Source organism: Physeter macrocephalus, chromosome 19, assembly GCF_002837175.3.
Source record: "Physeter macrocephalus isolate SW-GA chromosome 19, ASM283717v5, whole genome shotgun sequence".
Taxonomy (NCBI): Eukaryota; Metazoa; Chordata; class Mammalia; order Artiodactyla; family Physeteridae; genus Physeter; species Physeter macrocephalus.
Genome location: NC_041232.1, coordinates 86,174,785 through 86,202,686, shown reverse-complemented (window position 1 = coordinate 86,202,686; position 27,902 = coordinate 86,174,785). Strand labels below are relative to the sequence as shown.

The window sequence follows — 27,902 nt, the reverse complement described above, 5'->3', positions numbered from 1 at the left end:
TGAACCGAGTGAACCGAGTTGCCCAAAGACAGGCGGCCCGTCAGCACCCTGGCTAATCTGACCTGAGGCCCCAAGGCCTGACTTCCCAGCTCTGCCCGAGCCCAAGACGCACCGTAAACTCATGCCCTTGACTGTGTTTAAATATCCGCAGCAATCTTACACCACCAAAAAGCCACGCATTCTGGAAAAACTCAGCTGGGCCATTTTAAATAGTTGCAATCCACAGTAGAGGGAACAAATGGGCCACAATCTGATCATTTCTGAAAGAACAGCCCCCTTCCCCCACCTGCCATATTTTAAACACTAATAGAGCAATATTCTTTCTACAAACAAGCAATAAGAACAGCAAACTTCTTACCATTCCCTCTGAGCAAAGCCGAGGAAAAAATAAAAATCACCTTAACTATTTCAGATTTACATAAATCTGAGTGATGATCTTTTAATGTTAAAAATTTGTATCTTCACGAGTTATCAATATTCTTCTGCAAAGAGGAAACTCGTGGGAAGAACAGAAACCCACCTCCTTTTCAGAGTTCCGCCCCTGTACTAATGCACGCACCTCTGGCGCATAAATACTGGTGTTCTTGTAAAACTCAAGCTCACAAACGGCAACGGGCAGGAGTTACAAAATACTGTTCTGGAGAAACACTCGCTAGTTCAGTGCTGACACTGGGTGAGATGGACACTTGACGAAGGGTGAGAACTACTCACCTCAGGAACGATTCTCCTTGTTCTGTCAGTGGCGTCCTATCAGAGGATAAGGAGACGTTTGAGGGACTTCCTGCTGAACCGACAGGCTGCAGGCAGAGCCCCGTTCTTGCAGGACCCTCCAACCACACGCCTGCCGCCTTTAAGAGGGACAAAGGAGAGCCTGGGGCAGGGCGTGGGAGTGCACATTTCTGCAAAGGTGTTTCCACTTGCACCTACCGCCATTTTACGCAGACACGGCCACTTGTGCAGCTCCCTCCTGCTCCCCAGTGCCCTGTGAGCCACATCCCAGTTTCCAGTTCAGTATCATCCGTGGGAAGGGAACGCATTCCTTCCGCTTACTTAAGAGCTTCACCGTTACTTTACCACAGAAGACAGTTAAGGACAGTCATGCCCTTTCTAAAGGCACTTAAACGACCAGGATACCACTGAATACGGCCAACAGTGAAAACAAAAGACACTGCTACCTAACACAGACGGCCTGCCTGTCATCACTCCATATCCTGATTTTTAGTTTGAAGATCTGCAAATAAAGCTTGCAAGGGTAGCGTTCATCAAGTGCAGAGGTACAGGAAAATATCATTAAAGTTCTTTTCTGTAAAAACGTACCTACCTGAGCTTGAAAGGAATTCATGTGCCAAACTATTTTATGTTAAATATTTTAAAAGAAAAAAAATTAATCACATTTCCTAACTTCATTTTTTATTTATTGTTATTTCCAAAGCAGATACGCTATGATGAGATATTTTAAAAAATACAATTATCTATCCTCAAAACCCTGGTTATGCAGGAGACTAGAAATCTCTTGTCAGAAGACTTTTTATCAACCAGTAAAGTATAAAGATCAACCTGTACTCCACTCCACCAAAAAGTTCAAGTGATATTATGTCTTTACAAAACCTTATTTTTCAAGGAATGTCTTGCAAAGAAGCAGCTTTTATAATTAGGAAGTAAATCAAAAGAATACATTAATGTCTTGTGTTTGCCTGATAATAAACTGAGAAAACTCACAAAACAGATTATTGATAGATTTTTTTTTTTTTTTTTTCGTTAACCAAAATAAAAGTAGGCTTTAGATTCACCTGGTAAGGCCTTACTTGGGCAGTGCACCAATACAATTCACTGAACTATGCTTTCTATACAATTAGGAATTAAACAAACCCCTTTTAGAGACTGACCTGAGATGACATTTAATGCTGAAACCAAAATAAATAACCTAGCAAGAACAAAATTTTTAAGATTTCAATCATTTCAACTTTGGAGATATTTGTTCACCAAAATTAATCAACATTTCTAAAATAGTTTAATACAAAATTATAAAAGAAAAGTGCATTAAAAGCAAAACCTTTAAACTCTGGCGCAATTACAATTATTCTGAATAACAGACTGCAGCCAGGTATACACACTGACATCCAAGAAAAACCTCAGGATATACAAGTCCAGCATCACAAGAATAAGTCAAATAAGGCTTTTTTTTTTTTCCTCCCTTAAAAAAATATACAATACATAAAGCAGTTTGAAAAAAAAGGTAATATTATTTAACAGTTTTCTGACTTAAATATTTTCACATAACAAAAGGTTTTATATCACTATCTTATTCCTTATATACATATGCCAGAAGCGTGAACAACAACAAAAAATCAAAAGACGCCCCTTCAAAAAATAACAGTGAAATGTCTCTTTCTTCAGGAATCTGAAATGAGCTCCTCTCTTAATATACAAAGTCCATACAATATTTATATAATAAAACTGCTCTCTTCTGAAACCAGCGAGGCAATGAGAGAGAAAATAAAGGCGATTATTTTTCAGGAAAAACAAAAACAAAAAACCAACCCCAGCTTTATGTCACAATGACAAGGATATCCATTTATTAATAAAATGAATACAATACTGATCTGAAGTGCTCGTTGGGAGGTAAAAACTCTGTCGCTCTCTCTGTAACTGGGACTAGTGCTTATTTACAAAATATACTGTTCGGCCACACAGAGGCCCATATATCTGTATATGTACATATGTATTTATATATAGAACATATAAATAATTTCAAAGGAGAGAGTCACATGAAGTCAAGAAGTTTCCATCTTTGGAATGCTGTGGGAACAACACACACTCTGCCCCAGCGCGGGGCAGGATTTGGTTTGGGACATGTTCAACGTGGCACCATTGATGATACTAAAGAATTCCCTGAAATAAAAAATACACCTGCTTATGCACGAAGAGAAAACCACGGGGCTCGCACAGGTTCTTACCCTCAAAGTACAAATACGCTTCTTAACTACTGAGGCGGACAGGGCTGCAGTCCCTTTGCTCCCAGGAGACCATTCTGTGATTTCTGACCTGCAGTGCACAGCTTGTGCTTTCTGCGGGAGCCCGACCCATGTACCCGAGTATGAGCTCGGGCAGCGCGAGTGGCATCACCCGCGCGGACGGCTGGATCCTCACCTGCGTGTCAGGCTTACTCTGCTCCCCGGGTGTACGCCCCAGACACTGCATTCCTGTCACTAATGATTAGATATTTGTAATGGAGAGAGAACTGGTCCAGCCATCTCTCAAGGTATTAGTTATATTAACTTATGGTAGACTAAAAATTAGAGTCAATTTCTACTAATTTCATAATTCACAGAGAAAAAGATGGAAAAAACTTCCCTGCGTGTTGTAACATTTTTTCCGAACTTCATGCACCTATCTTATGTTTGTTTCATGAGCTATGCTTCTTATAACAGAAAGCATGAAGGAAAACCTATCTGGGTTTTTCCACGTTAACTTCTGTCTTTGCTAATACAAAGAAATCACACTACAATGAGAGTAAGATCCAGTTAATTTCTTTTTAACTAGACGCACTGGCCACGGAGTAGGTGAGACTGCTGATGTAGTACCTGAGTTCAGTGATTTGCAGATGAATGACAGCAACGTGCTTCCATCTTTCTCCCAGCTTTCTTCCTGAAGTCTCTGAAAGTCATTGATTCTTAGATAATTTTATAGCTAAAATTTTTATAGCTATTGTGGTAACATTTTTAACACCTGAGGCTTCAAAACAGAAATCCCAAGCGCTTAGCTCTTCTCCACACTTCACTCTGGAAACGTTCTCGGGGCCGGGCTGCATCAGAACACGTTGGCCAGGGTCTGCCACTCGCTCGCGGGTTCCGGCTCCACCTCGTCCAGGTGGAGCGCGCGGCTCAGCACCTCCCCTCCGTGCTCCTGGGGGCCGGCGGGTTCCTGCAAGGTTCCTGCCGTGGTGATAAAGAAAGAGTCCCAGACATTCACTAGCACAAAATTATTCACATTTAAATAAGGACAACTTAAACGGAGACAAGAAATTCCTAAGTTGATTTGTTTTCCTTCCCGGTGAAAAAAGAGTCATCTGAGCTGCAGGTTTCATAATTCCATCGGTGACGACAATTACTGTTACTTGAATACGAACGCACACAGCGCTTGTTCCCTGTGCTCATAAAGGCTATGTTCATATGACATCCTTGATGAGCGATTACTAATTAATACTAGTGATAGCGACAGGCACGATTTTTCTAACAGAAAGTAAAGCACGAAGCACTAGCGTGTAGACGTTACAACTTCCTCTTCCTCAAAAACTGCACAACACGAAGGGTCCTACCCCTGTGGCTCCAGGAGAGCCCTGGGCGCTACTCCCGCCACGCTCGGGCCGTCCAACTCCCCTCGTGGTCACGGCACCCAGACCGGCAGAGTGAGCCCGAGACGCAGGCTGTCACCCTCCCTGACTTGTCGGAGACACTCCGCGGGCTGTGTTGCAGCCACCCACCAAGCCCCCGGCCCCTGCCTGTCTCCCTAAAGGGTGCGGGTGCTCCTGGACGACGCGGGAAACAAGGCGGAGAGAGGGGCGTCCCGGCCCTGCCGGCACCAGTGCCGGGGAGTCGGCTCAGGGACACGGGGCCACAGGGAAGAGACTCGCCCGACCCGGACCCTGAGCCTGAGGCGGGGACGCGGGCCAACCCCTGGGGGCCGGCCGGGCACGGACCGCTCAGCACACAGAGCCCCGTGCGCCGTGCAGCCAGGACGCCTCACCCGCGTAGCTGTGGGCCCGCTTCATGTGCAGCTTCATGTTGCTCTTCTGCGTGAAGCCCATGACGCAGTAGTTGCAGCGGTAGGGCCGCTCCCCCGTGTGCTTCTTCATGTGCACCTGCAGCGCGCTCTTCTGGTTGAAAGCCTTCTCGCAGAGGGTGCAGTGGAATGGCCGCTCCCCTGGGGACAGACAGCCCAAGTCAGCGTCCCTGACAGATGGCGCTCGACGAGCACACACAGCACAAAGTAGCTCCAAAGAAGGGATGCGAGTTTAACGACAGGCTAAGGACGTTCCTTGCTCAGGGTGCTCACCCACAGGGTTCCAGCAAGGCCACTCCATGGGGAGCCACGAAAGACACCTCGATCAAACGCTACGGAAAGTCCCAGAAGCACCCAGAAATAAAGGTAGAGCACATAGGGTTCAAACAAAATGTTTCTAATCCATTTTGAGCAGAAAAGCAAAAAGACATTAAGGAAACGGGAATATCAAGTCCAACTGACTAAAAGTATGGTTTATACAATATGTTTCAAATGGTACTTAACTGCTTTCAAGCTGAAGTGGAAACTGACAAATGGAGGGAAAAGTTGCCAAGGGAGACTTCTGCTGGGAGCCCGCCCAGGTGAACGCCTGCCCTAGAGCCACACTGCGGAGCCCGGCCCTCCCCACGCAGCCTCTCTCTCTGCTGCCACCCGCTGCGGCCCTGGCAGTCCTGCCACCCCTCGCTGTCACGCACCCACTTCCAAGTCCCAGGGACCCGGTCCCCTCCTGCCCCAGGGCCTGGCACAGCCTTTCCCCTTGGCCTAGAAGGTTCTTTCCCACGTGCTCTGCCTGGCTGCCTCTCGGGGTCACGTGCCAGCACCCCCAGGGCCGCCCCGGGAGCAGCTGGTCCTCAGCCCCCAGGTGTCCCTCCACAGCCGACGACAAAGGAGGTCTTCCTGCAGCTCGCCTAGGGCAGGCAGAGTCCTAAAAATGGCCCCCCAAGGTCTCCTGCCCTGAACCCTGGGGCCGGGACTATGAGGACGTCATGCCTGAGAAAGAAGAACGGCCACAGATGAACCAGGTCGCTAGTCAGATGACTGGGAGTGCCCCAAAGGGGGATGACTCTGGGGGCCCACTCTAATCACACCACCCTTAGAAGCCGGGATTCTCTGGAGACAGAAGGGGAAGCGGAAGACATCAGGAGCTGGAGTGAGGACGGGGCACCCACGTGAGCAGGGACGTGGCCCCAGCGACGGCCCCAAGGTGCCCACTTTACACACGTGCCAAACCCTTCACGTGCATCTATGCAATTAACAACGGCAAACAGTCATTTCTCTTAATTATGCTTTTGAATGAATGCGTTATGAAGTAACGGCACGGTTGTTTTTCACTCAAGAGCTACTTGCTGGACACCCGGTGGGCACCGGGTCTGCGCTGACAGACAAGGGGCATCCCAGAGGACGCACGGCCCACGGGCCGGGATGGGCTGCCGGGCACCTGCTGGCCACACAGGAGGCCCTCACGCCAGCCGGGGCGCCAGCGGGGCAGGGCCTCTCGGGAGGAGGCGTCGTGTGAAGGGGGGTCAGAGACGGCCGGCAAAGGGACAGAAGGGCTGGTTAGACGATGACCCGCCAGAGAGCACTGGACAAAGGGTGGGCGCCAGACAGAGCGCTGGGTGGGGGAGACCTGCCCGGGGCTGGGGGGCTCGGGGGCTCAGGGAGGTGCGGCAGCTCTGCCGGGGGTGCTCGGGGAGCCTCCGAGGGCTCTGGCCCGGCTGCCAGGTGAATGGGGGCCTGGAGGGGCGCAGAGACCAGAGAGGGCGGGAGGCCGAGCCCGCGGCCCGAGGAGACGGAGGGGCGGGGAGAGCGAAGCATGGCTGCGGGGGTCCCGCCGCGCGGTCACCTGTGTGGATGCGGCTGTGTCGCTCCAGCTGGCTTGGTTTGGCAAAGGCCTTCTCACAAGTGTCACATTTGAACACCCTCGGCTTCTGAGAGCTCAGGGAAGGACCGGCTTGATGTGTCTGCATGTGCTCCTGGTAAAGACCAACACACATGTGAAGGATACTGAAGATCATAACAGAACTTTACAGACTTGAAACAGGAGAGGAAAAACCAGTGCAGAAAGGCCCGTCAGCGGGACGAGGACCACAGGCTCGCCTCCGATCAGGACTCTCGCGGGCGCTCCCGGAGCAGAGGCGGAGGTGGTACCCGGTGGATGGGAGGCCGGGCCTGTGGCTTGCCAGGGAGACCCAGGCTCCCTGCAAGCCCCTGGGCTGCATCTGGGTGGGGCAGTATCTCGGCCTCCCTCCCCGTCGGCCACCATGGCAGGTGTCAGAGGAGCGGTTGGATATTTTGCAGGATGTCCCTCAACTGAGAGGTGTCTGATGCTTTCCTCATCGCCAGACCAGGGCTGTGGGCTGTGGGCCGTGGGGAGTACCGTGCCATTTCCATCCCACAACACCATCACTGCCGGCACCGACTCTGATCACGCAGGTACCGTCTGTCAGGTTCCTCCAGGGAAGGGCGGCCATTTTTACCCCCTCCCATCACGTGCCCTTGCTACTGCTCGCCCCTAAGGCACAGGGCCACCCCCTCTTGGGGGCAGCGTCCACAGGGGCCACTCGGGATTCTTCTGCACGGGAGACTAGCCTGTTCAGTCGATCACGTTTCCACCAGTAACGACCCTGGAGGTTTTGCACTGTGGGCTATAATCCAATTCTACTTTGTTTTCTTGCCCTGGCTGTTCCAGCTTTGGCCCCTAGGAACTCTTTCAGTTGCCCCCGTGTCCCCCTGACACGGTCCTGTCATATACTGCGTGTGGGTGTGATGGGTACTTCCTTATTTTCCGGCACAATGTAATTTTTTAAAAATTCCAGATTTCCAAAGGTCATCAAGAGAAAGTAACTTATAGGTATTAAAAGGCCAGATTTAGTATTTCAAACTGTGTAACACACCACTTTAGATGTTTATGGAAAAGTTATGTCTTATATATAGTAACATATATGATTTTAAACATCTTAAATTTTCTTTAACCATTTTTTTTCTTTTCCCTCTTTAAAAGGATTTATTCTCTATCAGGCTGTAACATTAGTACAGTTATAATTTCTGTACTGTCTACTAAGAGCTAAGTGCAGTGCTTAAGTACTTTATATTCCTCAAAATAACCATAAAATGTAAGTATTAACATCCTCATTTTATAAAGTAGGAAACTGAAGCTGTAGATGTTACATGACCTGACCAGGAGCACAGAGGTTCTAAGCGACAGAGTCAAATTCACACAGAGGTCGGACGGGGTTGGGGGTCCCTCAGTCATAAGTAGCGCTCACCAACCTCGCCAACCTCGGGCTGCAGCCTCTGCAAGAAGAGTTCGTTTGACAGTCAGTTTTTTGCTTTTAAAAACGAACATGGAGTCCTCTTTTCAGAACACATTAATACTGGGGTTTCTCATCTCAGAAAACAGTAGAAAAAAGTAAGAGGTGCCAGGCAGGTGGAGGCCTGGAGAACAGAAACTCGGTTTACTGACTGGCTGGCTGCCTCCTCGGAAGGCCCTGAAAAAGGAAGTGTGGGTCTCACTGTGCAATCAGGCGTCACAGGATTCTCATGCTTTCGGAAACTAAGCAGCAGCAGAGGAGGGGCCCTGGCCCCGAAGTCACAGGCCTGGGCACTCCCCCTGACCAGTGGTCCTGGAAGTCACATCACAGTACCCTTCCTCATTCTTTCCTCTACCGTGTGGACGTCGCAGAGTGGGACCCTCAGGTTGCCTCCAATGACTGGCAGCTACGAACAACGCTGACCTAACCCTGAGCTCGGGCGGGCATATATGCCTTTGTGTCAACTCTCACGGCGCGAGCCGCTCTCGCGTGGTTAGGTATCGCCTAATTCCCCTGCAGGACGCCAGACCAATTCTGCAGCCCGCCAGCCACCACGGAAGTTCCTGCTTCCCCAGCGCCCTGTTCACAGGTGCCGACAGAGCTCTCATACGTGTCCCCACGATGGGAGAAACGGCATCTCAAGGTGATCTGTAAAATGTTCACCTCCACCGGCCTTTCCTCGAAAAGAGGTGGGAACCGTGTCGCTCACTAGGAAGAGTCCTGACCCCACTGAGTCCTAGGCCCGCGCAGCGCCCCTGACCTTAAGTGAAGAGCAGCGACGCTGGCGCGAGGGCGGCGGGGGCGTACCTTGAGGTGCGTGGCACGCTTGAAGGCCTTCCTGCACACGGGGCAGACGTGGATGCGCTCCCGGCCGTGCATCTCCTTGCTGTGGTGCAGCAGCAGGGCGGCCGAGGCGAAGGTGCGGCCACACTCCAGGCACTGGTGCAGCCGGCCCTCCTTCTCGGGCTGCCCACCCCGGGCCAGGCTAGGAGACACGTCCGTCACCTGGAGCGGGCCAGAAATCCCAGCTTGACGGGACCGGCGCGAGGGGAACAGGCCCCCCGCCCCGAACCCAGCCCCCGAGCTCGGCTGTCACGTGTGGGAGGTGGCCGGCCTCTCGGCCTCCGCGGCAGCAGCTGCAAGAAGCGGCTCAGGCGCGCCTCAAGCGCGCCGACCGGGCAGGCTCTGGGGAGCGGGGCGCGGCACCGGCTGGGACCCCAGCCGCAGACCCGGCCCCCGAGCCACTGTCGTGGCTGCTGCGGGCGAGGTCCTCACCCCTCGTCTTAACTTCTCTGCAAAGTTCCAGGAGCTTTTAGGCCTTTATACCTGGAACTCTATCGTTTAGTAAGTGTTTGTCCACCCTCACCCCCGCTGCCAGACTGCGTTTAAGAAAAAGGACTAGTCAAAGGACAAATAGGTCATGTACACACACGTGAATGTGTATACTATGAACAAGTGTAGCAAGACTTGAAAGAATCAGCAAAGGTCTTACAGGAAATCCTACAAAAAGAACAAAGGCAAATAAGTGGCCACGTGCAATCTGATCGGTGGGCAAATAAAGAAGATAGTGATAAATTTAAAGCTAGATTTCCGCATTATTGGAAAATCATGGAACAAAGGAGACCCAGTGTTAACCCCCCACCCCCGGGTCCTCCCTGCTCAGCACCTGCTCGTCCCTCGGGAGACACACCTCCTCAGGCTGGCCCCGAGCCCGGCCATGCAGGACTCTCCAGGACCCTCCATCCCATCCCTTCTGAAGCTACGTGTTTTGGAAACTGTGAGAGATTGTGGATAAAACGTGTGCTGTACCTGATAGGCGATTTCTTCACAGGCTGCCGACGGCTGTGGAGTGGGGCTCACCAGGATGACCTGGGGCGAGCCCGCACCCCCGGGGCCCGAGAGAGCGGGGTCCGTGAGCAAGGCTGGGAACTGCTGGCCCTGGCAGAGGTGATTACTGCTTTAGAAGTTGTAACATGATCAAATCCCGTCGTTATTTAAAAGATCTCTTATGGTGCAGTAACTTCGGAAAACAAGCTGGCAGGTCCTCAAACGCTAACCACAGAATCACCAAATGACTCAGCAATTCCACTCAGAGAAACGAAAACCTACATCCACTTGAAACCTTGCACAGGAACGTGCACAGCAGCACTATTCACAACAGCCCAAACGGGAAGGGAACCCCGATATCCATGAACCGATGAACGGACAGACAAAATGTGGTCCAGCTACACAACGGAACAGTATTCGTCAATAAAACGGAATGATGATGACACGGCTCCAATGTGTGCAAGCCAGTGAAGGAGGCCAGTCACAAGGACCAGAGTCCTATGATTCCATTTATGGGAAGTGCCCAGAATAGGCAAATCTACAGACAGAGAGGGGATGAGTGGCTGCCAGGGGCTGGGGGAGACCTACAGGGCTGGGGTGGATCTGGGGTCGAGGGAGGGACTTGGGGAGTGACTGCTGACTGCTAATGGGACAAGGGTTCTTCTCAGGTGATGAACTGTTCTAAAATTAGATATGGTGATGGTTGTACAGCTCTGCAAATATACTAAAGACCATTAAACTGCACACTTTAAATACACGGGTGAACTTTACGATATATAAATTATATCTCAGTAACCCTGTCAAAAATATATATATATATAAAGAACATCTGTTTACGAACAGACATGCGGTTTTGCTACACCATACCAAACGACTTTGAGTCTTACTACCACGCCAGCACACCTTTATCAACTGACTGTGAATCTGAGACAGAGAGAGAGAATGGGTGTGGTGAGGGTGATGCAGGGGATGGGTGCAGAGACCAAGTTCAACCTAAAGGAACCAACACTGTACTGCAAATGCTGGCTCCATAATAAGAATACAACTTGAACTGCTACAATTAAAGCTGATTCTGAGCGTGTTTCACACATCATCAAAACACTCACTCAAAACCATGAATCTGAAGAACCCCCGTCAATGCACAATGCTAAAGGGGCAAGGGGTCACATGACCATAAAGAACATGGCCCATGTCGCGGGAACCCTGTAAGCTGAAGGTGAAGGCTGCTGCTTAATGTCCTCGCGGGATCGACACAAGCCGAGCTCCAACAGGGAAGACAGAGCCGAGGAGCAGGCGGGGAGGTGAGGCGCAGGGCAAGGTGGCGCTGTGAACACTTCCTCCGTCTGAGGGTTTCAGGCGCACTTCTTACTGGAAAGGTGCTACCCAAGGCAGATGGCTAAACAAAGGCAACGGGGTAGAATATGGGGTATGTGGGGCAGAAAATAAATTTACAAAGTCATCTAGATTCTAGACAAAAGAGAGCTTAAATTAAGATTCTTGACTTTCCATAGGCAATTTTTTAAAAAGTGAAATAATATTTTAGGTATCTCCATCCATCAGTCCAATTTTCTTACACGAACGTGGGATGGGTTGAAAAGTTCCTAGGTACCCTAATAAAGCATCCTGTCCACTACCCCCCTTACACAGGGGGGTCAGTTGAATATTACTCCCTTCAAACAGCAGTTACTGCTGCACTTTTGCGTGTCTGTGGCTGGCCTTGGCCCCCACTCTGATTAGACAGTTGGTACCCAGTGTTGGTACCCAATTTTGAAAAATTAATCAAATTTGTCAATCAAAATTAATAAATTCACATTTCCTTATTTTATTAATCAAGAACAAATACAACTGCTGGCCAGAAATTCTGACACACCTGAAGAAGTGCTGGCTCAATAAATTCATATATTCCCAACTAAAGCTAAGACATCTGAGACTCTTAGCTCATACAGGTTTATCAAGGGGAAATTACAATTCCTTTTTGTTTTGAAATGACAACATTGTAGAAGAGATCAGCCGTTGTCAGGGGGAAGGGGCAGCAGATGTGGCTAAAAGGGCAACCTGAGGGATCCTTGTGGGGATGGGCAACGTTCTGCGTCCTGACTGTGCCAATGGCAACACCTGGAGGGTGCGGTGCCCTGGTTTTACAAAATGCTACCACTGGGCAAACTGGGTAGGGGGTCCACGGGATCAGTGTTATTTCTTACAATTGCCTGCAAATCCACAATTATCTCAAAATAAAAAAGCTTAATTAAAAAAAAATCCTGAATACGATGTGATTTACTAGCTTACGGTTGGCGTTTCAAAGGCTAATATTAAGTATTCTTAATGCAAATGCCCTGATTCAAAAATCAAGTGCCTAATAAAATAAATGCTCAATAATTAGCTATACTTACAGAAATGATGACCTGAATCTGCTAAAATGGCATCATCTAGAAGTCACTTATTTTTGGTTTGTATTATTACTTGCAGTCTGTTTCTTTGCCATATTTCATTTACACTGAGGTGAAAATTGTAATAATTCTCATTCCCCAGGCGCACATGAATTTTGTAGACCCCTGAGCACTGGCAGAGGGGAGCAGGGCTCCCCCTCAACTGCTCAGGGGGCCCAGGCTGCAGAGACAAAATCGCCTGGGAGGGAGCGTTCTGGTCGGCCGGGACAGGAGCCCCTCGTGTGCAGTGTCCCACGTCTCCCCTGGAGAAAGGGCCGGGCGTGCTGGCAGGGGACCTCACAGGGTGTGAGCCCAGAGCGAGCAGAGAACACATCCCCGTTCTACAAAGGGAAAGAGAGAGGACCTAGAAGAGCTAACCCATCTTCCCGCAGTCAGAACAGCCAGGATGCGCCTGTGGCAGGATCAGAAGAGACCCTGCTCTGGATTCCACAGCCGTCAGCGCTTCCCTGCACAGTGAGAACCCAGAGCGGAGACGAGGCTCCAGCCAGGAGAGCAGGTGAGCGTCTACTCTGCTGCCCAGCCTGCCTCTTCACAGCCAGGCACACACACAGCCAGGGACACGCACAGCCAGCGACACGCACAGCCAGCGACACGCACAGCCAGGGACACACACAGCCGGGCACACACACAGCCAGGGACACGCACAGCCAGCGACGCGCACAGCCAGCGACGCGCACAGCCAGGGACACACACAGACGGGCACACACACAGCCGGCAACACGCACAGCCGGCGACACGCACAGCCAGCGACACGCACAGCCAGCGACGCGCACAGCCAGGGACGCGCACAGCCAGCGACACGCACAGCCAGCGACACGCACAGCCAGGGACGCGCACAGCCAGGGACGCGCACAGCCAGCGACGCGCACAGCCGGGCACACGCACAGCCAGGGACACACACAGACGGGCACACACACAGCCGGCAACACGCACAGCCAGGGATGCGCACAGCCAGCGACACGCACAGCCAGCGACGCGCACAGCCAGGGACGCGCACAGCCAGCGACACGCACAGCCAGCGACACGCACAGCCAGCGACACGCACAGCCAGCGACACGCACAGCCAGCGACACGCACAGCCAGCGACACGCACAGCCAGCGACACGCACAGCCAGCGACACGCACAGCCAGCGACACGCACAGCCAGCGACACGCACAGCCAGCGACACGCACAGCCAGCGACACGCACAGCCAGCGACACGCACAGCCAGCGACACGCACAGCCAGCGACACGCACAGCCAGCGACACGCACAGCCAGGGACCGGGCACGCACACAGCCAGGCACACGCACAGACAGGGACCAGCAGACAGGTCCGCTGTCGAAACTCCGACAGCGCTTTACTACAGGGATTCATCACTGTAATGAATCATCCTTTCTCACAAGTTTTCTAATTAAGCTGTGAAAGGGTTTTGGGCATCTTAAGCTCAATGCATTATCTAAAATGTACACCCTTCCATCCAGCACATCTACTGCAGGGATTCCTCTAAGAACGTAAGTGATAAAGAGCGTAAGAATTTCCACCCTACTAATAACAAAACCCTGGATGCAACGCAGCGCCCCTCAGTAAACCCATCTACAAGACAAACGGTGGTACAGTCATTACAAACGTCTGCACTGCTAAAATCACTGATGGGAGGACAGTCACGATATAATTAATGAGGGGGAAAAGTTGACACTACACGATATATACGTGAGCTCATTTCTGTAAAAGTCAGAAAAGACGCATCTGTACGTATGCATAGAAAGGTTTAGAAGGGTATACACACTCAAACGTTAAGTGGAGTTCCGTTTGGGTATTTTCTGTATTGTCTGGATTTTCTTGTACTCCCCACTTTGCATTTAGCAAACTGCTTTTTCAATTTAATCCGAAAAAAACCACTTCAGCTTTGAAAGAGCGTATTCAGAACACACACTCAGGAAAGGGATAAGTCAAGCTCCCCGGAACGACCCCGTGGGGCGGGAGGAGCACAGGGACCCACCTGAGAAGCGATGTTGAGCGTGACCGTGTCCAGCCCCCCGGAGAGCAAACCCTGAGTGTCAGCCAGGGTCAGCGTGACGCTGGCCTCTGCCCCCACTCCCGACGAGGACATGACCAGGTTCTGGGCCGACGTGGCAGACGGGGACATGGGTGTTGTCAAAGGCAGGCTTCCAGCTGCGGCATTAAGTTCTACAGAAAAGGCAAAACGGGAAAGTAGGTAAGTCCAATGTTACTCGCACGGGAAGACAATTTTCATAAAGGAACGAACCTGTCATAATCAGCATTTACATTGCCTAAGCTTGTGAAAGTGCATCAAGGAAATCACAGTATCTTTGATTCCAACGTTATGGCAAGGCTTTTGTAAATATCTACACGTCCTTACACGTAAAAGTACTCTGCTTCTGAAGTGTAAACAGAGAAAAAAGCCGTAAAAGAGAGTGAAAAAGTGACCCTAAGGCCCAGTCACCGCTGCCAGTGCAGAAGGAGACTCAGACAAGAATTTCCAGGACGCTGCCCTCATCCAGGACCGGAGACCAGCCCGGAGAGAGGAATGAAACGGGACCCACTGAGTGACGACCAGCTCCACGGTGTAACATCTGACAACTCTGCTTACGTTCACCTATTCTGAAACCCAGGCAATCAAAATCAACCTCATGCAACCCTTTAAATACTAATTTATCCTGCAGGACACCTTAATTTTCTTTGGAGAACAAAGCATAACACTAGAATATTCCCCCCTGGAGCTAATGATATAACAGAAAGGAAGACATCTGGGACAGGTCTGACGAAGAAAGGAAGGCCTTCTCTTCCACAAAACTGAAACCCATGCACCTACTGGCAAACGAAATGGGCTGAGCATGGTATCGTCAAAGTCCTGTGGCGGGCACCAACAAAACACAATTTTTTAAAGTTTTTACTCGTAAGCATAACACACATGCACATGCACGTGTACACACACACACGCACACACACACGCACACGCACAATTCTCACAGGCTGTCCTTCCATTCATCTAGCAAACGTGGCTTATCACCCACTTGCGTCAGCCACCGTGCCAGGTGCTAGCGACCCCAAGATGACACCTAAAGCAGAAATTCCGAACACTAGTCCCTAATTAGGTCTGAACACAAAACACCACGAGACTCCCGCGGTCCTCTGCTGAGACCTGGGTCTGCCCGAGTCGGGCACAGGGAACCAGGCTACTTACTTGTAACTGGCGTCCTCCACAGATCCACACTCCCGGAGTCCCACACTGTGCTGCACACACCTGGAACCTTCAAAAGCAGTACAACCATTAGGAGGCTGGGAGTCTCCGCTCTGAAGCAGCCACGTGGCTCCCGAGAACCTCGCCAGCCCCCCCTCGCTCGCGTCTGCACAGCGCGCGTGCCCGGCCGCCAGGACGGGAGGGGAGTGTGGATCTGCGGAGGTACCCGGGCCACCTCCTCACCGGGCATCCCCTCCACACACCCGAACGCTCACAGAGGCATGCAGGTGTGACTCCATCGGGAGGGGTGAAGATGAACAAGAAGGACCCTGCAGGACCTGGCGGGGAGCAGCTACACGAGCTGCCGTTCCATCAGAGCCCCTAAGGAGAGGATGGGGCCGGCCGGCAGGGCGCCGGGCAGAGAGAAGCGCGGTGGCGGGAGGGCCACGCTGGCCAAGAGCACAACCACAAGCGGGCAGGGCTCACCCCGGAGTAGCCACCAGGACTCCAGACCTCACCACAACTCCCGCAGCTAAGGAGCCGCAGATCTTCTCCCCTTCCGGCCAGTGAGCTACGTGCGACGTTCTGAGGACGGCTAAGGTAGTGGAAGGTTCGAGGACGTGCAGCACAAGGAATGCCAAGAGAAAACAGAAGCCTGCGAGTTCATTAACTAAGGTGAACCCCGACACAAAGTTCAGAGGCAAGACTGAACGGCTTCACGGAAGGTCAGAGCGCATATTTCCACTCAAACAGTGTGGTGAAGCAACCTTTAATAATGTTCTGAATTCAAGAGACTTCCCACAAGAAGGATGATCCGAGCTCAGGCAAAACGAGTCTCAATATGGTTGGAAAGAACCTGTGTTTAAAAATTTTCTTACGCATGCAATAAAATGATTAAAATAATTAAAAGCTGTAATTATATTTGTTTAATATAGAGCTCTTAGCCATATGAAAGTATATGCTTAAAGCTCTAGAAGCCGTAATTTAAAATTCAAATTAAATACTCTTAACAGGAAAATTAAGATTCAATACTGAAGTAAAGACTGTAGACTCTTACTTTTGGTTCCCACTTATTTTTTCTTATTTCTTCTATTCCCCTAGGACACATCACAGCCATCTAAGCCCTACTTCACTTCATGACTCTAACTCAAAAAGAGTAACCTTTAAAGGATTAACAAGTTCTGTACGTTCATCAAACCCACCCTGTTTTCAGTCTTTGTTGGGATAAGTCTTCATAGCCTCTAAGAAAACTTAATGATAATTTTGGAGGGTTTCATAACAAGTCGACAAGGTGCGAGATCACTTTTTTCTTGAGATTAACAAAAAAGTGGTGAGAGGAGGCGGGGAGGCGGGAACGGGAAAGATGCCCCGACTGGCCTCACCCCCAGGCAGAGTGGGAAGAGCGTCTGATTTTAAAGTGCACCCACAGGCGGGGACCGTTAACATTTCTGAGCTGTTGGGAAATAAGTAACTGATTGCACTTAAATCTAAGAGAAATGGAGGCCAAAATAACCCCACAAAGACTAGTAAACAAAGAATTGATCTTTCTCTCACTGAAAGCAGAACTCAATTTATTCATCAAAATTATCTTAAAAAGGGACTCAGATGACAATGAAAACATGGCAACCCAACACCTATGGGATGCGGCAAAACCAGTTCCAAGAGCGAAGTCTGTAGCAATACAATCCTACCTCAAGAAACATCTCAAATAAACAAGCTAACCTTACGCCTAAAGGAATTAGAGAAAGAAGAACAAAACAACCCCCAAAGTTAGCAGAAGGAAGGAAATCATAAAGATCAGATCAGAAATAAACGAAAAAGAAATCGAGGAAACAATAGCAAAGATCAATAAAACTAAAAGCTGGTTCTTTGAGAAGATAAAATTGATAAACCATTAGCCAGACCCATCAAGAAGAAAAGGGAGAAGACTCAAATCAATAGAATTAGAAATGGAAAAGGAGAAGTAACAACTGACACTGCAGAAATACAAAGGATCATGAGAGATTACTACAAGCAACTCTATGCCAATAAAATGGACAACCTGGAAGAAATGCACACATTCTTAGAAAAGCACAACCTTCCCAGACTGAACCAGGAAGAAAGAGAAAATATAAACAGACCAATCACAAGCATTGAAATTGAGACTGTGATTGAAAATCTTCCAGCAAACAAAAGCCCAGGACCCGATGGCTTCACAGGCGAATTCTACCAAACATTTAGAGAAGAGCTAACATCTATCCTTTTCAAACTCCTCCAAAATATAGCAGAGGGAGGAACACTCCCAAACTCATCCTATGAGGCCACCATCACCCTGATACCAAAACCAGACAAAGATGTCACAAAGAAAGAAAACTACAGGCCAATATCACTGGTGAACACAGATGCAAAAATCCTCCACGAAATACTAGCAAACAGAATCCAACAGCACACTAAAAGGATCATACACCATGATCAAGTGGGGTTTATCCCAGCCATGCAAGGATTCTTCAGTATACACAAATGAATCAATGATACACCATATTAACAAATTGAAGGAGAAAAACCATATGATCATCTCAATAGATGCAGAAAAGCTTCTGACAAAATTCAACACCCATTTATGATAAAACCTCTCCAGAAAGCAGGCACAGAGGGAACTTACCTCAACATAATAAAAGGCCGTATATGACAAACCCACAGCCAACATCATTCTTCATGGTGAAAAACTGAAACCATCTTCATTGAGATCAGGAACAAGACAAAGTGGCCCACCCTCACCACTATTATTCAACATAGTTTTGGAAGTTTTAGCCACAGCCATCAGAGATGAAAAAGAAATAAAAGGAATCCAAATCAGAAAAGAAGAAGTAAAGCTGTCACTGTTTGCAGATGACATGATGCTATACATAGAGAATCCTAAAGACGCTACCAGAAAACTACTAGAGCTCATCAATGAATCTGGTAAAGTAGCAGGATACAAAATTAATGCCCAGAAATCTCTTGCATTCCTACACACCAATGATGAAAAATCTGAAAGAGAAATTATGCAACACTCCCATTTACCACTGCCACAAAAAGAATAAAATACCTAGGAATAAACCTACCCAAGGAGACAAAAGACCTGTATGCAGAAAACTATAAGACACTGATGAAAGAAAGTAAAGATGGTACAAATAGATGGAGAGATATACCATGTTCTTGGAGTGGAGGAATCAACATATCCCTATCAAACTATCGATGGCATTTTTCACAGAACTAGAACAAAAAACTGCACAATTTGTATGGAAACACGAAAGACCCCGAAGAGCCAAAGCAATCTTGAGAAAGAAAAACGGAGCTGGAGGAATCAGGCTCCCTGACTTCAGACTATACTAGAAAGCTATAGTAATCAAGACAGTATGGCACTGGCACAAAAACAGAAATACAGATCACTGGAACAGGATAGGAAGCCCAGAGATTAAACCCACACACATATGGTCACCTCATCTTTGATAAAGGAGGCAAGAATATACAGTGGAGAAAAGACAGCCTCTTCAATAAGTGGTGCTGGGAAAACTGGACAGCTACATGTAAAAGAATGAAATTAGAACACTCCCTTCTCAAAAATAAACTTAAAATGGATTAAAGACCTAAACGTAAGGCCAGACACTATAAAACTCTTAGAGGAAAACATAGGCAGAACACTCTATGACATAAATCACAGCAAGATCCTTATTGACCCACCTCCTAGAGGAATGGAAATAAAATGGAAATAAAAACAAAAATAAACAAATGGGACCTAATGAAACTTCAAAGCTTTTGCACAGCAAAGGAAACCATAAACAAGACGAAAAGACAACCCTCAGAATGGGAGAAAATATTTGCAAATGAAGCAACTGACAAAGGACTAATCTCCAAAATTTACAAGCAGCTCAATATCAAAAAAAAAAAAACAACCCAATCCAAAAAATGGGCAGAAGACCTAAACAGACATTTCTTCAAAGATATACAGACAGCCAACAAACATATGAAAAAATGCTCAACATCACTAATCATTAGAGAAATGCAAATCAAAACTATAATGAGGTATCACCTCACACCAGTCAGAATGGCCATCATGAAAAAATCTACAAACAGTATGGGGGGTTCCTTAAAAAACTAAAAATAGAACTACCATATGACCCAGCAATCCCACTACTGGACATACACCCTGAGAAAACCATAATTCAAAAAAAGTCATGTACCACAATGTTCACTGCAGCTCTGTTTACAATAGGCAGGACATGGAAGCAACCTCAGTGTCCATCAACAGATGAATGGATAAAGAAGATGTGGCACATATATACAATGGAATATTACTCAGCCATAAAAAGAAACGAAATTGAGTTATTTGTAGTGAGGTGGATGGACCTAGAGTCTGTCATACAGAGTGAAGTTAAGTCAGAAAGAGAAAAAAATACCGTATACTAACATATATATGGAATTTAACAAAAAAAAAAGGGTTCTGAAGAACCTAGGAGCAGGACAGGTATAAAGATGCAGAGAATGGACCTGAGGACACGGGAAGGAGGGAAGGGTAAGCTGGGACGAAGTGAGAGAGTGGCATGGACATATATACACTACCAAACGTAAAATAGATAGCTAGTGGGAAGCAGCCGCACAGCCCAGGGAGATCAGTTTGGTGCTTTGTGACTACCTGGAGGGGTGGGATAGGGAGGGTGGGAGGGAGACGCAAGAGGGAGGAGACATGAGGATGTATGTATATGTACAGCTGACTCACTCTGTTATACAGCAGAAACTAACACACCATTGTAAAGCAATTATACTCCAATAAAGATGTTTAAAAATAAATAAATAAATAAATAAATAAATAAATAAAGTATTCTAAAATCAAAAAAAAAAAAGGGACTCAGGTAAGAACAAAAAGTCAATGTTAAATTCCTTAAAAAGCTGTGCTAAATTTCAAGCCTCTACTAATAATAACTTTCTGCCTCTGAAACGGTACTCACAGCATACTTGCCCATTTTCCAGGAAAACCCTTTGTCATGGGTGTTACCTGGATCGGATCTGGAAATGGCCTTCCAACCCATATCACACACCTGAACAAAAGCACATGCTTTCATTCTGGATGTGAAATTCTGACTCATCGGGGCACATCGATTTATTTGTAAATCCCTAAATGGTAACAGCCTACTTCCACCTAAGGCGCAAAGAGCCCAGAAGCTGCCCTAGAAGCTGGCAGCGCACCACATCCTGCTCACACGACGGCAACCATGCGCACAGTCACCATGCTCTGATCGAGGAAGGGCCTGCAACATGACTTTCACCAGGTGACGCTGTAAGTTTGTATTTTGGTGCTCATCTTAGAAGAGGCATGTTTAATCTCAAAGTCATTTCAATTTCAGTTCTTATTGGTGTGGCCTGAAGCTCGGCCTGGGGCTGACTGACTCTAAGATAAATGTTGCCCATTAAGATGCAATCTCTTGACAATAGGATATAGATGAAATCAGCCACTTAATTATAACTAGCAAGAGTGGAATACGCAAACCTCTCTAAAAACATCTGCTTAGAGTCAAGGATCCAGTGGTTCAGCGTACGAAGAGTCTTTTCCTATATTCAGGATTATTCAAAGACGCCAAAGGTATATGAGATCGTAATACAACTGAGTTGCTTATATAAAATTAATCCTGTGTTTATAATAACTGATACTACATTATTAAACAAATGTTCTTTAGTCATGAGCACATCTTTTATTTTCTAATATCATCAAACTCCTGAAAAAAAATTTTTCTAATAAGGTACCAAATTAAGCTAAAGTGGCATCAAAAAAGAAGAAGAGAGAGAAGTTCTCAGCTGGCTTTACAACAATAAATCTAAAGAGAAAAAAAATTAAACCAGAAGAAAGGGGCATGCGTGTTGTTTTTAAAGAAACATCAGTGCATGGCATACAGGAGCCCTGTACACAACTGACCACTCTTCCCCTGCCCGTGAGACCATCACTCTGTATCTGTGGAGGCAGATGTACAAGGTGGAACACCTAATGTCTGACTCACAGAAGACAGAGGTTTAAAGAAATACGGGTGGCCAGAACAGAGAGAGCCCTCTGCGTTCCTGGGCTCTCCCTCCATCCCTTTCTCCATTCTGATCAGAACATCACCAACTTTAAGTAATCTGCTGTACCAGCGAACGTCCAGGGTCACCAAGTAGCGCAAAACACCCCTCCATTTAAAGGGAAACACCTAAAACTCTCCTTGCCTTTCCATCGATTTGCCCAGGACTCACTACAGACATGAAGCAGGGCTTCCAAGGAGACGTAAGATTCCACCACCTACAGCCAGTTTACTCCTCAGGGAAGCAGGAGGTGGGGAGAGCCTGACCTCCCAACATTCCAGGACAGAGACCCCCACCAGAGCGTGACACCACTCATTCGGGCCAAACACAAGAGACACATCTTCATGTTGCAACACGCACCACGCGCCGCGCACCACACACCACGCAAGGTGGGAGAGGTGATCAGAACCCTAGAGGTGATAAGAAAGAACACAGTGTCTAGTCCTTTACAAAAAGACACAAACTAAGACTTTCAGGAAACAGCTGCAGAAACAAGTTTGCTATGTAACTTTAGTAGTACATGATATACTGTAGATGTCTTACTTATTACAGGCTAAATTATAACCTGAAAGTACTAGCTTTCACAGCCAATTAGAATATAAAACAAAATTCCTCTTAATTGCAAACAAAACAAAAAGACTCTCATTTCAAATTAATAAGTACAAGAATTCAGTTCTGGGATACAATTTTCTTAGAGCCCCCAAATTCAACAAGCAAACCGGCACAGGAGGGACAGAGTTAAGACCAAAGTAGAGACAGGAAAACACGGAGAGCAGTGGTGCAGTGGAAACGATCATCGGCCAGAAGTCCAGATTTTGGATCTGCCCAGCTCCGCCAACACGTGATTCCAACATGGCTCTTAACCAGCCGGGTGTCAGTTTACCCTTTAGCAAAGGGGAGGGGTGGACAGAAAGCCCCTCAGGGTCCTGAGTGGAACCTTACTGTGTGCAGCTGCCTCAGCTCACCGCCTGCTTCAGTTCAGCAAGTCCCCACCCTGCAGCACTGGCAGCTCCATCGAGCTCTCGCTCGCGGGGGAGAAATGTCCCCCCACAGCCAGAGCTCCCACCTCGGGAGGCCACCCCGACCGGGTCAGCCCCCCACCCCGACCGGGTCAGCCCCCGACTCCGGAGACATGCTCCCTTGGCGCCCTTCTCCCCTTTATGTATCGCTACTGCCATTAATCCTACACTGATTTATGGGTTCTTCAATAAACGTCTGCTCTATTCGTTTCTAGGATCCAAAATGCAAGGGGACCGTAGTTGCCTTGCTCAATATCACACACCCAGATTTAGTATACTTCTTACCATACGGTATGCACCACAATCTTTTAGTGAACAGAAGAATTAACTGGCTAAGAAAGCATTTCAATTAAGCACGAAAAAAAGTCTAGCTGGGGGTACAAACACATCTAAAGATTAAATTTTTTTTCTCAAAAGATGATATACAGAGTTGGAAAATAAAGAGGGCTGAGAAAGTAATGAAATCTCTACAGGGTAAGGAAAACAGGTATGTCATCCTCAACTGTTAATGTTTACTTATGAAGCTGTGACTTATTTTACTGGAGCTCTTTTATTTTTTATTAAAGCCTATACTTCAAAACCTTAGTAAGATGTCTTCTTTTAATTCTGCCATCCTACATTCAGCTGGTGCCCAAACATTCCCACCGCAGGGAACAAAGTAACGAGCCAGAGGCACTTTCAGCCTGGGTGACACGGGGACAGCTGTGTGACTTGCAGACATACACAATGCCTTGCATATTTGAATAAGATTATTTACCTTTGTTCTTTAGAAGGTGGAAACAACCTTAAAAGGTTAATAACACTCGAGACAGTTCTGTGTCCTAGAATTATACATAAGCCACTAATCACCACAGAATCACATCAAACGTATTAGAACATGCAGCTGACACACTCGTCACGTGAGAAGACAGGTGACTTCTCTCCGCTGACCGGGTGCAGAGCCCTATAACTATGAAACGTTATGAAGCCTCTCGTGGCTGGATCATGAGCTGCATACCTGAAGCATTTAATGCTGCACCCTGTGAGAGAAGCTGATCATTGCTTATGGTCAAGGTGGCACCCGTAGACTGATTATTGATTGCAGGTGCTGACAATCTTATGCTTCCGTTCAGTTCACTACTTCCATTAGAACTGTGCTGAATAAGATCTTGACCTAAATAGAAATTGATACTGTGATATCTGAGAGTAACACGTTAATTCACATACTGGCAAGTATGTTAAACATATAAGAGCATCCTTTTAAAAGTGAAAGCTATTTCATTTTTATTACTATTTAAAGAGAAAAAAAAATGAAAATAAGACCATGAAATACACTTCCCGAAATGAAACTATTTGTTCACACTTTTTAAGCTATAAAGTATTTCAGTGCTTCTTAAGAGTTCTACTTTAACCCAGCATTTAGGCACTTACAGCTACACACTTGGTTGAATAAAACTTAAACCAAATTGGAAATACTTCCAAACATGGCGGACTCCCAGCTGTAGCATCGAGGGGCACGAGGGAGGGTACCAAGGCCTCCCGTGCGGCAGCAGTGGCCGCTACAGGTCTCCTGCGGGAGGGTCACTGCCCCACAGCGCTCTGGACGCGCACAGCAGGCTCAAACACGCCGTGATGTACTCCCACCGAGAGACATGGGCTTCTGTCAGCTTCGTTAGCTTGTAACCTTTACATTACAGCGTAATTGTATAATGTAATCAGATAGTATGGAAACAGAGGAACATGAAAATTAAAAACCCGAGCTGTTTCAATGAAAACCAAAAGATAAAAGAATGCTGCACTCAGCTTCATGATCACCGACACCCTCATGCCACGCTAGAGAAACAGAACTGGGGAATGAGTCTGTGTAACAGGGGTGGAAGTGTGGGCAAAATAAAACGTGCAGAACTCCTACCAGCAGAGCAGACCCATTTTCAAAGACCTGTGGATAAATGCTCAAAATCGTGTGGGCATCGTTTTTCTGATTCTTTGCTTGATGTGGCTTTTTATTAATAACTAGACTAAAGGCATCAGCTAAGAGGACTTTTGCTGTACAAGATAACTGGGGGAGACTGAGGACTCTCCTCGCCTTTTACCCAATGTTTAACTTTTTTCCCAAACAGCTTATGAATTGCTAAAGGTCTGTACACCTTAATTGAAGTAATATTTGCATTCTAGCATTCATAAGCATTTATAATTCTGTGCATTCATGGAAAAAAAGAACATGCTACAAAATAACTGAAAATTTCTATAGCACAGCCAGATGCTTTCCACAGATGACGACAAATTAAAAGTTTTTCTAGACTTCTCAGCATGGGATAAGAAAATGTTGAGTTAGGAGTCCCCACAGCCAATTCTCATTACACACAACAATGAGAAGTAAAGGAATAAGAAATCTTAAGCCCAGAGTTTGGGCAACCCTCATTTCATCAACTGACAAAGATGTCTCCTAGGATAACCCTCTTAAGTTTTTTATTTTTAATTGCAGTTATATTCACCTAATACACTAAAAATTAACAAAATAACTAAACGATCGATAATAGAAAAACACAGGAGAAAACAGAAGTACAAGCCACAAACACAAAAACACATGTGCCGAGCTATAAACAAGAATCCCACATCATGTGCTTTTTGCATAGGACTAGCACAACCCCTCAAATATTGAGATTACGCAAAAAAAGTTAATCCGATCAACAAAACAGCTTTCTGAAAATAACTCTTCCATGTTTCCAACATTAAAATTCAAATACATACAGATACATAAATACACATATATTAAATAAAAAAGAAGAAAGGTAGTGAATTAGACAAAATTCAAAGTTAATTTCTGCTGCCTGTTAGCATCTAAAGACCACTGCGCGTCATTGAGAAGCAAAGCTCCGTGCAGGAATAGTTCCTCAAACTTCTCACATAAACGGAAAGGAATAAAGACACCCTTAAGAAAGAAAGCTTCTGGTTTTCTTCTCGATAACTACTCTTGCTTTTCCAATCATGATTTCTGCAGAAATCTCAGGCAACAGAGGTGGTAACTACACTGACCGCTCACACGGCTGTCGGCCCAGCGTTCCAGCTGCCGCCATACCGTGTCTCCAGGGAGGTTATTTTGACCCCAGCAAAATGCTTTTCTTTTCTTTCTTTTTTTTTTAAAAAAGACCCAACAATCTCATAAGGTTGTTATGAGACTTAAATGAGTTAATATTTGTCAGAGTTACTAGAATAGGACCTGGTGCACTGTAAGGGTCAAAACAATTGTTGCTGAATTTAAGAACCACTCAGTTAACACGAAGAGCTCATGGCTAAGAGTCATGTGGGCAAGGCGCACCTGTAAAATATGCTCTAGGCTAACTTAGATGAGAACATATTGTGAGAACTGATGCTCTATAGGGGAAAACCTGGCCGTGAACATCACAGGCCTGGACCGGGGACCACGTTAGCCGGTGACTCACGCGGAGGATCAGCCTGCCAGCCTCGGTGGCCCGGGCTGCCAAAGGGTGTCTTCCACCCACTTATCTAGTTTTCGATGTTCTACCATAATTTTCTACGTTATCTGAGAAGAATTCCGAAAAGGTCAGGGGGGTAGGCATCTGTAATCTCCTAGTGTAACCACTTATACCGATGCAACTCCTTTAGCTCAAAGGAGCATGGTAAGAATTATGAAGCCACGGTTTTCTACTCTTGGCTAAACAAAATATATTTGACAAAGCTAACTGGCTCAAACTGGACGTGCCATGAGGAACCACCACGTTTAATCCCTGGTATCAGATGGGATCTGCAGGATGATCATTCTCACTAAACTGGAGTTTCTCACATAAATTAGAAACACTTCCTGAGGCACTGGATTTAGGCAAAGCTCAGTCTTGCAGGAAAAAGACACAAAAAAAGAGTTACCTAAACTGCAGGTGAAAGGATTTAAAAAATTTTAAGACTAACCAGAGATGGTCAGGGTAATTTCCTGCGGTGACCCCGAGGACGACGCAGCGGTGGGCCCAGCAGCCTGCGCCAGCACCTGGCTCAGGCTCGAGTTGTTAATGGTCAGGGTGATCTCGTGGGGGCCACTGGAGGTGGACACCAGGCCTTGTGATGTCATCACCTGAGAGAGGTCTTGCGTCCCTGGTCATCGTTATAAAACAGAACAAAGCTGGGCTTAAAAAAATAGTCATTTCCTCCTTTTTCATATTAAAATATTTTAGTGCAACTGCTACTTTAAAAAGAGAAGGATTCAAAATACAGTATCAGTCATCTCTAATTCCTTCATCTGAAATGATTTAAAAACAAACAAACAAACAAAAAGCCTTATGAGGAAATAGGAAGCCGGTTCCATGAATGCAATAATCTCTGTGCATATACTGACTAAACATCATTTATCGTCAGAAAAGCTTACTTTATTCTTAGGACATTTATTCGTTAAGCTTTATAAGGAAAAGAAAACAGCATCGCACTGTCCCCAAACCAAATCTGTGACTGTCAGCAGCGAGCTGAAACTCCAGCGGTCACAATCAACCGAAGCGGCAGCTCTCACCACTGCTGCTGGTGGTCAGCACGGAATCCTGCTCCGAGAGCGGGCCTATGGTCAGGTTGGCAGACGTCACCGTGGGCTGCAAGGACAGGCCTGAGATGGGCTGGAGGACCACGCTGGCCGGGACTGTACTGTCTGCTGTCTGAAGGGAGCTGTGCTGCGGGGCCAGGCCGGGCTCCGCGGATGGCTGCGGAGCAAGCAGGTTTCCCTGCTGTAGCGTCTGCTGCAGGACGCTTGGGTCAATCTGAAAGCACAGAGGTTGTTGTGATGGAAATTTCACGCTGAGTGTGACTCAGACTATCTGAAAGCACAGAAAAGCCTGGCGGGCGTCGCACCTGTAGCGTGATATTATTAATGCTGGAAGCGTCGATCCCAGAGATTTGAACGCTGGGCGCAACCAAGTTAGCAGCCAACTGTAACTGTATGCCCTCGAGGGTGGCCAGGCTTCCATCTGTCAAAGACACTGTCCAGTCGCCACCAGCTGCAGAGGAAGAACAGGAATGACCGCGTACCAGACACTTTCTCAAACAGGAAAAACGCACTGGGCTTCTAAACACAGAAGTTCTAAACACATACCGACATGACCTAGTAACAAATACTAACATTTACTTTACACAGGCACATACATATCTAATTTAATCATCACAAAACAAACCGTGTGAAAGAGAAAAGAATATTATCCATTTTAAACACATCAGGAAACTAGGCTCAAAGAGATCACACTGATTAGCCCAAGATTTAAAACAACGCAATTATTTTGTCTTATTATGC

At 47.1% G+C, this 27,902-nt stretch overlaps 1 protein-coding gene across 13 annotated transcripts in view; it reads right to left on the bottom strand.

Annotated features, from left to right (window-relative positions):
- Positions 1–1,427: 1,427 nt before the first annotated feature.
- Positions 1,428–27,902, bottom strand: part of ZNF236 (zinc finger protein 236) — a 98,204-nt gene continuing 71,729 nt past the window's right edge. For 7 of the 13 annotated variants that reach the window (XM_024133941.3, XM_024133940.3, XM_007126002.4 and 4 more), the window contains 10 exons: positions 27,467–27,612; positions 27,135–27,375; positions 26,546–26,725; positions 23,637–23,792; positions 14,349–14,536; positions 9,903–10,031; positions 8,901–9,098; positions 6,626–6,755; positions 4,747–4,923; positions 1,428–3,935 (listed from right to left, as the gene is read on the bottom strand). In XM_024133941.3, coding sequence (XP_023989709.1) covers positions 3,811–3,935; positions 4,747–4,923; positions 6,626–6,755; positions 8,901–9,098; positions 9,903–10,031; positions 14,349–14,536; positions 23,637–23,792; positions 26,546–26,725; positions 27,135–27,375; positions 27,467–27,612 — 1,670 coding nt within the window. In that variant the 3' untranslated portion in view covers positions 1,428–3,810. Of the gene's footprint in view, positions 3,936–4,746; positions 4,924–6,625; positions 8,077–8,900; positions 9,099–9,121; positions 9,594–9,902; positions 10,146–14,348; positions 14,537–15,554; positions 15,622–23,636; positions 23,793–26,545; positions 26,726–27,134; positions 27,376–27,466; positions 27,613–27,902 lie in introns of those variants that run through there. The other 6 variants (XR_008615920.1, XM_055080348.1, XM_007126004.4 and 3 more) reach the window with 6 other exon arrangements.